Consider the following 11270-nt stretch of genomic DNA (forward strand, 5'->3'; position numbering starts at 1 on the left):
TATGTTGCCATCCAAGCAACGTTATCATGGACGCCCCTGCTTATTTCAGCAAAACAATTCCAAGCCACATTCTGCATGTGTTACAACAGCGTGGCTTCGTAGCAAAAGAGTGCGGGTACTAGACTGGCCTGCTTGTAGTCCAGACCTGTCTCCCATTGAAAATGTGTGGCACATTATAAAGCCTAAAATACCACAACGGAGACCCCCGGACTGTTGAACAACTTAAGCTGTACATCAAGCAAGAATGGGAAAGAATTCCACCTGAGAAGCTTCAAAAATTGATCTCCTCAGTTCCCAAATGTTGACTGAGTGTTGTTAAAAGGAAAGGCCATGTTACACAGTGGTAAAAATGTCCATGGGCCAACTTTTTTTGAAATGTGTTGCTGCCGTTAAATTATAAATTAAGGATTATTTGCAAAACAAAATTAAGTTTCTCGGTTTGAACATTAAATATCTTGTCTTTGCAGTCTTCAATTGAATATAAGTTGAAAAGGATTTGCAAATCATTGTATTCTGTTTTTATTTACCATTTACACAATGGTAAATCACAACTGGTTTTGGGTTTCGTACATCAATGAGATGAGGACCACATAGTCCATACTAACACATTCAGTGCCACACTATTATTTGCTCGTGTAAAACATACTTGCCAACCCTCCCGAAAACCTCCCGGGACAAATTTTCTCCCGAAAATTTCCCGAAATACATGCGGACCTGAGTGACGTGTCGACAGCCTGTTTTCACGTCCGCTTTCCCACAATATAAACAGCGTGCCTGCCCAATGACGTTATAACTGTAGAATGATCGAGGGCGAGTTCTTGGTTTCTTATGTGGGTTTATTGTTAGGCAGTTTCATTAACGTCCTCCCAGCGCGGCAACAAAACACAACAACAGCAGTTACGTTTTCGTCTACCATAAAGCAGTTTATCTGTCGTAAACAGCAATGTTGTGACACTCTTAAACAGGACAATACTGCCATCTACTGTACATGCATATGTGACAATAACATCTACGGCTTTTAGAGAGTGCAGTGCACAACTGCGCACACAACAAGGAGACGAAGCAGAATGCATCATCAGAGAGGGTGTTCAGCCTAGTTAAAAAAATAGTGACAGAATACAACAAGGATTGACAATTCAACCCTTAACTCAACAATGAGTAGATGAGTGTTATGTGTGTGTATATGTGTAAATAAATGAACACTGAAATTCAAGTATTTCTCTTATTTATATATATATAATAAAATAAAATAAATATATATATATATATATATAATAAAAAAATAATAATAAAAAAAAATAAAAAAAATATATATATATACATATATATATATATATATATATATATATAATAAAATAAATATGTATATATATATATATATATATATAGCTAGAATTCACTGAAAGTCAAGTATTTCTTATATTTATTTATATATGAAATACTTGACCTGGTTAATTCTAGCTGTAAATATACTCCTCCCCTCTTAACCATGCCCCCGCCACACCCCTGACCACGCCCCCTTCCCCACCTCCCGAAATTGGAGGTCTCAAGGTTGGCAAGTATGGTGTAAAAAGGTAAATTAAATGTAATTGGAATTCCATTCTTACACTTCTTGCAGTAGTGCGAGCTACCTGGAAGACAAGGAAATGTGGAAATGGTGTCTGATCCCCAAAAATGTGGTTGAATTCAACGTGGGACTGTTCTCCACCTTGTTAGTGGCAGCGAGTCTTCAATTTGTCCTCTGTCTCATCCAAATGATCAATGGACTGTTCGGGTGCATCTGTGGAACCTGTGGCGGGAAGGAGGTAATGACGTGACACCAATCCAATCACACAATATTTCATATACCGTATTTTTCGGACTATAAGTCGCAGTTTTTTTCATAGTTTGGCCGGGCTCCAGTGCAACTTATGTATGTTTTTTTCCTTCTTTATTATGCATTTTCGGCAGGTGCGACGAAAAATACGGTACACCATGTGCTCCTACAAGGTTCAGACTCGCAGAAGATATTTTGCTAACAATAACAAAAGTATCACAATACAGTGTTTGTGCAATAATGGATAGAAGTATGTACATCCTGAAATCGCGGAAATTTGCTAACACTCACAACACAACGATTTTATGATTGGTTTTATTTTCGGATAAAATATCTCAGATAATGTGAAACCGCGTAATAAACATTTATAATATTTTACTTTTGGCATCAATAACAATAGTATAATGATGGATGAATAAATAGATTCTTTATTGTCATTGCCCAAGTACAACAAAACTTTGTTTTCAGCACAAACCCGGTCAAAATTAGACAAACAAACAGTGTACAGGGTTACAGAACAGGAACGCTGATGGGTCGCCACAAGGCGCCCCGTAAAAGATGGAGGAAAAGGTAAAACGCTGGGGAAGGATGAGTACAAAAAATACAATCTAGACTGGGCTCCTAAGGGGGCCCAGTCTGGAGTGGGAAAAAACCTTCATAGCAAAGCACATATACATATTACAACGTACATCTCAAGATATCTAGCAACAGAGGGAGGGGAGTGCGGGGTCATGGTGGTAGGCCGCAGCTCTCAGGCGCTGACCATTCTTCCATCACTCCTATGGGATTTGTGGCGAGGGTGTTGGGTTTGGGGGGTGTATGTGTGGCGTATATTTTTTGGATGCATGTTTGCGTGTAAGCCTGCAGTCTTAAGAAAGTTAAGACAAGACAAGACAAAGAAGCAAGCAGGAGAGATAAGGGAGAGGAAAGGGGAGCGTCCACCCTCGATGAGTGCCAGAGAGAAAGAATACAGCGATGTTGTGAGAATAATATATCACGTAAGGATAATGTTAATGGCAGAGTAAATTGTTATTGTGTGAAGGCATTCTAAAAAATTTTTTTTTTAAATGGTAAAATGACTTATACTTGTATAGCGTTTTTCTACCTTCAAGGTACTCAAAACTATTTCCACATTCACCCATTCACACACACATTCACACACTGATGGTGGGAGCTGCCATGAAGGCCTTAACCATGACCCATCAGGAGCAAGGGTGAAGTGTCTTGCTCAAGGACACAACGGACGTGACAAAGTTGGTAGAAGGTGGGGATTGAACCAGGAATCCTCAGGTTGCTGGCACGGCCACTCTCCCAACCACGCCACGCCATCCCCTACACAAAAATTAAACTATTTATTCTTCAACATCATATTCTTCTTCTTCTCCAGATTTTGGCGCGCTCCACCTTCCACATTTTTTACCCGATTCAAACTTCGTTCCAACTTCAAACTGTTCAGCCTATTCGGGATGGCGGGCTTTCCTTTGACACATTCCAAAAATTCCCAGATTTCCCAAGAATTCCATGTTTTCCAGGACATTTTTCCCATTCAAAATAAATTGGCCAATTTTCTAACTTTAATTATTTCCACATTTTTCAACCTATTCAAACCATTCCACTTTCAACACATTCCACCATTCTGAAAATTCAAACCATAATTTTTCCAAGTTCAAAAACATTCCAGGATTTTCCAGAATTCCTGCTTCTCCAAAGCCCTCTTTCCACCCTTTTTTTTTTTAGCAACTACTCCTTCCACATTTTTCAAAGCATTTCAACTGTTCCACCGTCAAAATATTCCTTTTAATCAGGACAAAAAATGTAGTTGTTTTTTGATCAAGAAAAATTCCGGGTTTTCCCGAAACTCCAGGAATTCCATAATACCATTTTTCAGTTCAACATGTTACTACTTCAACATTTGTCAACCGATTTGAACATTTTTAACACCAACCATTTCAACTCCTTTAGATCATTCCATTTTCAAAAAAATTCCCGCTTTTCCTGAAATTCCCAATTTTCCTGAAATTGGGATATTCTTCAAAGTTCCACAAGTCCCACATTTTTCCGCTGATTCAAACCGTTCTAACTTCAAAATATTCAGCCTGTTCAGGAATTGTGTGCTCTACTTCAACAATTCTAAAAAAAAAAATCCAGAATTTCCCATAATTATTATTTTTGTGTGCAATTTCCCCATTTAAAATGAATGGGCCATTTTTCAAACTTCCACAATCCCCACATTCTTCAACTGATTCAAACCTTTCCACCTTCAACACATTCCACTCATTCATACTACCATTTTTCCACATTCAACACATTTCCAGGAATTCCCGTTTTTTGGTAACCTATTTCCACCCTTCTTAAGTTCGACTAATCCTTTCACATTTTTCAACCCATTTCAACCGCCCCACCATCAAAACACTCCTCATATTCAGGACAAAAACTAACTTGGTTAAGAAACGAGAAAAATTCCCGGTTTTCCCCAAATTCCAGGAATTTCTCAATTCATGCTCCTAATCATTTTCAAAAAAAATCCCGCTTTTCCCAAAATTCCCAAATTTCCAGGAAGTTCTCATTGAAATGAACAGGATTTTTTTCCAAGTTGCATAATTACCACATTTTAAACCTATTCAAACCATTCCAACATCAACCCATTCCACCATTCTGGAAATTCAAACCATAATTTTCCCAAGTTCAAAAAAATTCCAGGATTTTCCAGGATTTTCCAGAATTCCTGCTTTTCCAAAGCCCTCTTTCCACCCTTTTTTTTTGGTGACTACTCCTTCCACATTTTTCCGCTGATTCAAACCGTTCCAACTTCAAAATATTCAGCCTGTTCAGGAATTGTGTGCTCTACTTCAACAATTCTAAAAAAAATAATCCCGAATTTCCCATAATTATTATTTTTTGTGTGCAATTTCCCCATTCAAAATTAATTGGCCATTTTTGAAACTTCCACAATTCCCACATTCTTCAACTGATTCAAACCCTTCCACCTTCAACACATTCCACTCATTCATACTATCATTTTTCCAACACATTTCCAGGAATTCACGTTTTTTGGTAACCTATTTCCACCCTTCTTAAGTTCGACTACTCCTTTCACATTTTTCAACCCATTTCAACCGTTCCACCATCAAAACACTCCTCATATTCAGGACAAAAACTAACTTGGTTAAGGAATGAGAAAAATTCCCGGTTTTCCCCAAATTCCAGGAATTTCTCAATTAAAAGCTGTTAATAATTCAACATTTCTTGACCGATTTAAACAATTCCAACACCAACCAATACAGCTCATTAAGGACATTCATGCTCCTAATCATTTTCAAAAAAAAATCCCGCTTTTCCCATAATTCCCAAATTTCCAGGAAGTTCCCATTGAAATGAACGGGATTTTTTTTCCAAGTTGCACAATTACCACATTTTAAACCTATTCAAACCATTTCAACATCAACCCATTCCACCATTCTGGAAATTCAAACCATAATTTTCCCAAGTTCAAAAACATTCCAGGATTTTCCAGAATTACTGCTTCTCCAAAGCCCTCTTTCCACCCTTTTTTCTGGCGACTACTCCTTCCACATTTTTCAACGCATTTCAACTGTTTCAACGTCAAAATATTCCTTTTAATCAGGACAAAAAAACGTAATTGTTTTTTGAACAGGAAACATTCCGGGTTTTCCCGAAACTCCAGGAATTCCGTAATACCATTTCTCAGTTCAACATGTTACTACTTCAACATTTCTCAACCGATTTGAACATTTTTAACACCAACCATTTCAACTCCTTCAGACCATTCCATTTTCAAAACAATTCCCGCTTTTCCTGAAATTCCCAATTTCCCTGAAATTGGGATATTCTTCAAAGTTCCACAAGTCCCACATTTTCCGCTGATTCAAACCGTTTTAACTTAAAAATATTCAGCCTGTTCAGGAATTGTGTGCTATACTTCAACAATTCTAAAAAAAAAAAAAATCCTAAATTTCAATAGTTATTATTATTATTTTTTGCAATTTCCCCATTCAAAATGAATTGGCCATTTTTCAAACTTCCACAATTCCCACATTCTTCAACTGATTCAAACCCTTCCACCTTCAACACATTCCACTCATTCAAACTACCATTTTTCCACATTCAACACATTTCCAGGAATTCCCGTTTTTTGGTAACCTATTACCACCCTTCTTAAGTTCGACTACTCCTTTCACATTTTTCAACCCATTTCAACCGTTCCACCATCAAAACGCTCCTCATATTCAGGACAAAAACTAACTTGGTTAAGAAACGAGAAAAATTCCCGGTTTTCCCCAAATTCCAGGAATTTCTCAATTCATGCTCCTAATCATTTTCAAAAAAAATCACGCTTTTCCCAAAATTCCCAAATTTCCAGGAAGTTCCCATTGAAATGAACGGGATTTTTTTCCAAGTTGCACAATCACCACATTTTAAACCTATTCAAACCATTCCAACATCAACCCATTCCACCATTCTGGAAATTCAAACCATAATTTTCCCAAGTTCAAAAACATTCCAAGATTTTCCAGGATTTTCCAGAATTCCTGCTTTTCCAAAGCCCTTTTTCCACCCTTTTTTTGGTGACTATTCCTTCCACATTTTTCAAAGCATTTCAACTGTTCCACCGTCAAAATATTCCTTTTAATCAGGACAAAAAACAAAGTTGTTTTTTGATCAGGAAAAATTCCGGGTTTTCCCGAAACTCCAGGAATTCCTATATACCATTTTTCAGTTCAACATGTTACTACTTCAACATTTGTCAACCGATTTGAACATTTTTAACACCAACCATTTCAACTCCTTCAGACCATTCCATTTTCAAAACAATTCCCGCTTTTCCTGAAATTCCCAATTTTCCTGAAATTGGGATATTCTTCAAAGTTCCACAAGTCCCACATTTTTCCGCTGATTCAAACCATTCCAACTTCCAAATATTCAGCCTGTTCAGGAATTGTGTGCTCTACTTTAACAATTCTAAAAAAAACAACCTATTCAAACCATTCCAACATCAACACATTCCACTCATCCTGGACATTCAAACAAACACTGTCCCAAATTCCAGTTTCCCTGGAAATTCAAACTCTTCAACAATCAAACCATTTCAACATTCAAACTATTTCAGCGTTTAAACGATCTCAACATTTAAACCATTTCTACATTCATCCTACATTCCATTAGCATTTCAGTTCAGCGTCAGCTTTTCAACATTCAAACCAATCCAACATTCAAACTATTCTTACATTCATACTACATTCTATCAGCATTTGACTTCAACTTCAGCATTGGAGCATTCCCACATAATTCTTTCAGGAATTGCCTCTCCTAGTTATTATTATTTTACAATATTGTCGCAATTCAAAATTTGACATGATAATTGATAGACTATATGCAGAAAACATGTAAATTACATCACCATTTTTTGCTAACAATAAGGCGTGTATCTTCATTATCATATGACGTTAATCATGCAATTAATGATCATACCATAATCAATCAGAAGAAACATTAACAATACATCATAAAATGTCAGAATAACTTGCAATATTTTTCTAACAACAATTATGATACATTGATTTTGCGATAATCGATATATTGGAAGAAGATATATACATCAGGAAATTGTGGAATAATGTAAAATGCAATGTTAGCGTCATATTTTTGCAAAAAAACAACAATTGTACAACAATAGAGCGATTGTGCATTGATTGACATATACTTGAATTCTAATGGCAGCATCCTAACAGTTAGCAAAGCACCAAAATATATGACTTCTACCTACAAACCTAGCTAAAAAGCTAGCATGCTTACAGTTAGAATGTTAACATGCAAGCATTAGCATGCTAACATGTGTCAAGTACTAAAATATATGACTCTGAGGTGTATACCTGCAAACTTAGCTAAATAAGCTATGATACTAACATTAGTTGCTGAAATGCTAACTTTAACATGATATAATTAGCACACTAAAACGCTTACATTAGCATGTTAATGTTTAGCATGTGTCAAGTACCAAAATACAACACTCTGAGGTGTATACCTGCAAACATAGCTCAAGAAGCTATCATGCTAACATTAGATGCTGAAATGCTAACTTTAACATGTTAAAATGAGCATACTAAAACGCTTACATTAACATGTTAACGTTTAGCATGTGTCAAGTACCAAAATACAACACTCTGAGGTGTATACCTGCAAACTTAGCTAAATTAGCTATCATGCTAACATTAGATGCTGAAATGCTAACTTTAACATGTTAAAATTAGCATACTAAAACGCTTACATTAGCAAAGGTAACGTTTAGCATGTGTCAAGTACTAAAATATATGACTCTGAGATGCATACCTGCAAACTTAGCTAAATAAGCTATCATGCTAACATTAGATGCTGAAATGCTAACTTTAACATGATAAAATTAGTATACTAAAACGCTTACATTAGCATGTTAATGTTTAGCATGTGTCAAGTACCAAAATACAACACTCTGAGGTGTATACCTGCAAACATAGCTAAAGAAGCTATCTTGTTAACATTAGATGCTGAAATGCTAACTTTAACATGTTAAAATGAGCATACTAAAACGCTTACATTAACATGTTAACGTTTAGCATGTGTCAAGTACCAAAATTTAACACTCTGAGGTGTATACCTGCAAACTTAGCTAAATGAGCTATCATGCTAACATTAGATGCTGAAATGCTAACTTTAACATGTTAAAATTAGCATACTAAAACGCTTACATTAGCATGTTAATGTTTAGCATGTGTCAAGTACCAAAATACAACACTCTGAGGTGTATACCTGCAAACATAGCTCAAGAAGCTAACATGCTAACATTAGATGCTGAAATGCTAACTTTAACATCTTAAAATTAGCATACTAAAACGCTTACATTAACATGTTAACGTTTAGCATGTGTCAAGTACCAAAATACAACACTCTGAGGTGTGTACCTGCAAACTTAGCTAAATTAGCTATCATGCTAACATTAGATGCTGAAATGCTAACTTTAACATGTTAAAATTAGCATACTAAAACGCTTACATTAGCAAATGTAACATTTAGCATGTGTCAAGTACTGAAATATGACTCTGAGATGCATACCTGCAAACTTAGCTAAATAAGCTATCATGCTAACATTAGATGCTGAAATGCTAACTTTAACATGTTAAAATTAGCATACTAAAACGCTTACATTAACATGTTAACGTTTAGCATGTGTCAAGTACCAAAATGTAACACTCTGAGGTGTATACCTGCAAACTTAGCTAAATAAGCTGTCATGCTAACATTAGATGCTGAAATGCTAACTTTAACATGTTAAAATTAGCATACTAAAACGCTTACATTAACATGTTAACGTTTAGCATGTGTCAAGTACCAAAATACAACACTCTGAGATGCATACCTGCTAACGTAGCTAAATAAGCTATCATGCTAACATTAGATGCTGAAATGCTAACTTTAACATGATGAAATTAGCATACTAAAACGCTTATATTAGCATGTTAACGTTTAGCATGTGTCAAGTACCAAAATACAACACTCTGAGGTGTATACCTGCAAAATTAGCTAAAGAAGCTATCAACCTAATATTAAAGGCTAATGTTAACATGCTAACAATTACGTTGTGTCAAGCAAGATGGTCGCTGTTTTCTACGATCGTCCCTAAATGTTTTATGCTGGGTTAAGGCGGTGCTTCTCAATTATTTTCTGTTGCGCCCCTCCAAGGACTATAATTAGGAACATTTGTCTATTAAATTGTTATAAGTACACCTCTGCATAACATTGTATCCTTATTAGCATTAAAGAAAAGTTTCCTTTCCAACTATTTTCCCCATGCTCCGATTCTCTTAAAATTGTTTTATGAGGGGTTAGGTCGCCCTCCAGTCTGTGATCTGAGTTGGCACCCACTATGGGCCAAATGTGAAAATTGCACGGACAAATGTATTTCTCATAATTACATTTTCCCCGAAGCTCAACATCTACAATCCCTCACATGTAACACATGATTAAAAAATGTAAACATACATTGGTATAAAACAACAACATTGAAACAAATCACAGTTTAGTCATTACAAACACATGAATATAGTTATAGTTATAGCTGAAGGTTTTCAGTGTTGTACGTGCAAACAAGGGCTTTAAGTATAACTTTACTCTTATTATTGAAAATAATATTATTCTATATTATTGAATGATGTGTTTCCCTATTCTGTGTTTTTTCTTTTCTTCAGTGAGTTGAAAGGGCCACTTTTGAAGACCGCATGGATCAACATCATCGAGAAAACCTATTTTCAGGTCCTCGTCATTATTGTTATTATTACCATTAATTATTTCTATACATATGTTTAATAAAGTTGAGAAAGTTGTTGGAAAACGTGTTTTTACTAAGACTTATATATATATATATATATATATATATATATATATATATATATATATATATATATATATATATATATATATATATATATATATATATATATAGTATATTTGTATATGTATATATAGTATATGTACATACATACATATATATATATATATATATATATATGATATATGTATGTATATATGTGTATATATATATATATATGTATATATACGTACATATATATATATATATACATAGTATTTGTATATAGTATGTATATATATACACTGTATATTAGTATATAGTATGTATATATATATATATATATATATATATATATATATATACATATATTAGTATATAGTATATATATATATATATATATATATATATATATATATATATATATATATAATAGGGGTGTAACGGTACACACAAATTTTGGTTCGGTTTAGAGGTCACAGTCCGGTTCATTTTCGGTACAGTAAGAAAACAACAAAATATAAATGTTTTGGTTATTTATTCACCAAATTTGTTAACAATGGCATAACATACATATACACACAGGGTCCATTGCCAGGGTTAATGTGGTCAACATATATAAAATAAAAACTAAATAAGATAAGGCTCAGAATGGTTTCTTAACAAAACCTTTCTACATATATAGTGCTTTTTTTGATTGATTGAGACTTGTATTAGTAGATTGCACAGTACAGTACATATTCCGCACAATTGACCACTAAATGGTAACACCCCAATAAGTTTTTCAACTTGTTTAAGTCGGGGTCCACGTTAATCAACATTAAACTGCCTCAAGTTGTTGCTCAGATTAAATAAAATGACAAAACCTTTCTTCTACATATAAAAAGTGCAACATTAAACAGTTTCAAGTCAACTCAGATTAACTTTTCTTCCCCCCCCCCGAGCCTGGCTAACTTGGCAGTAAGAGGATATATGGGCTCATTGTTCTTCCACCATAGAAGTGGGTCAAAATCTAGTTTTTAATGCAATATGGACTTATATCCGCTGCTATAAAAACATTTGTTATTGCTTTAGCCCTGCCTGGCTCGCCGAGGA

At 34.9% G+C, this 11270-nt stretch overlaps 1 protein-coding gene across 2 annotated transcripts in view; it reads left to right on the plus strand.

Moving 5' to 3' along the window:
• mblac1 (metallo-beta-lactamase domain containing 1) overlaps window positions 1-10197 on the plus strand; it is a 53747-nt gene extending 43550 nt beyond the window's left edge. For both annotated transcript variants that reach the window (XM_061961203.1, XM_061961204.1), the window contains 2 exons: window positions 1619-1805; window positions 10057-10197. In XM_061961203.1, coding sequence (XP_061817187.1) covers window positions 1619-1805; window positions 10057-10059 — 190 coding nt within the window. In that variant the 3' untranslated portion in view covers window positions 10060-10197. The remainder of the gene's footprint in view (window positions 1-1618; window positions 1806-10056) is intronic.
• Window positions 10198-11270: the final 1073 nt, after the last annotated feature.

Source organism: Nerophis lumbriciformis, linkage group LG05, assembly GCF_033978685.3.
Source record: "Nerophis lumbriciformis linkage group LG05, RoL_Nlum_v2.1, whole genome shotgun sequence".
In the NCBI taxonomy this organism is placed as follows: Eukaryota; Metazoa; Chordata; class Actinopteri; order Syngnathiformes; family Syngnathidae; genus Nerophis; species Nerophis lumbriciformis.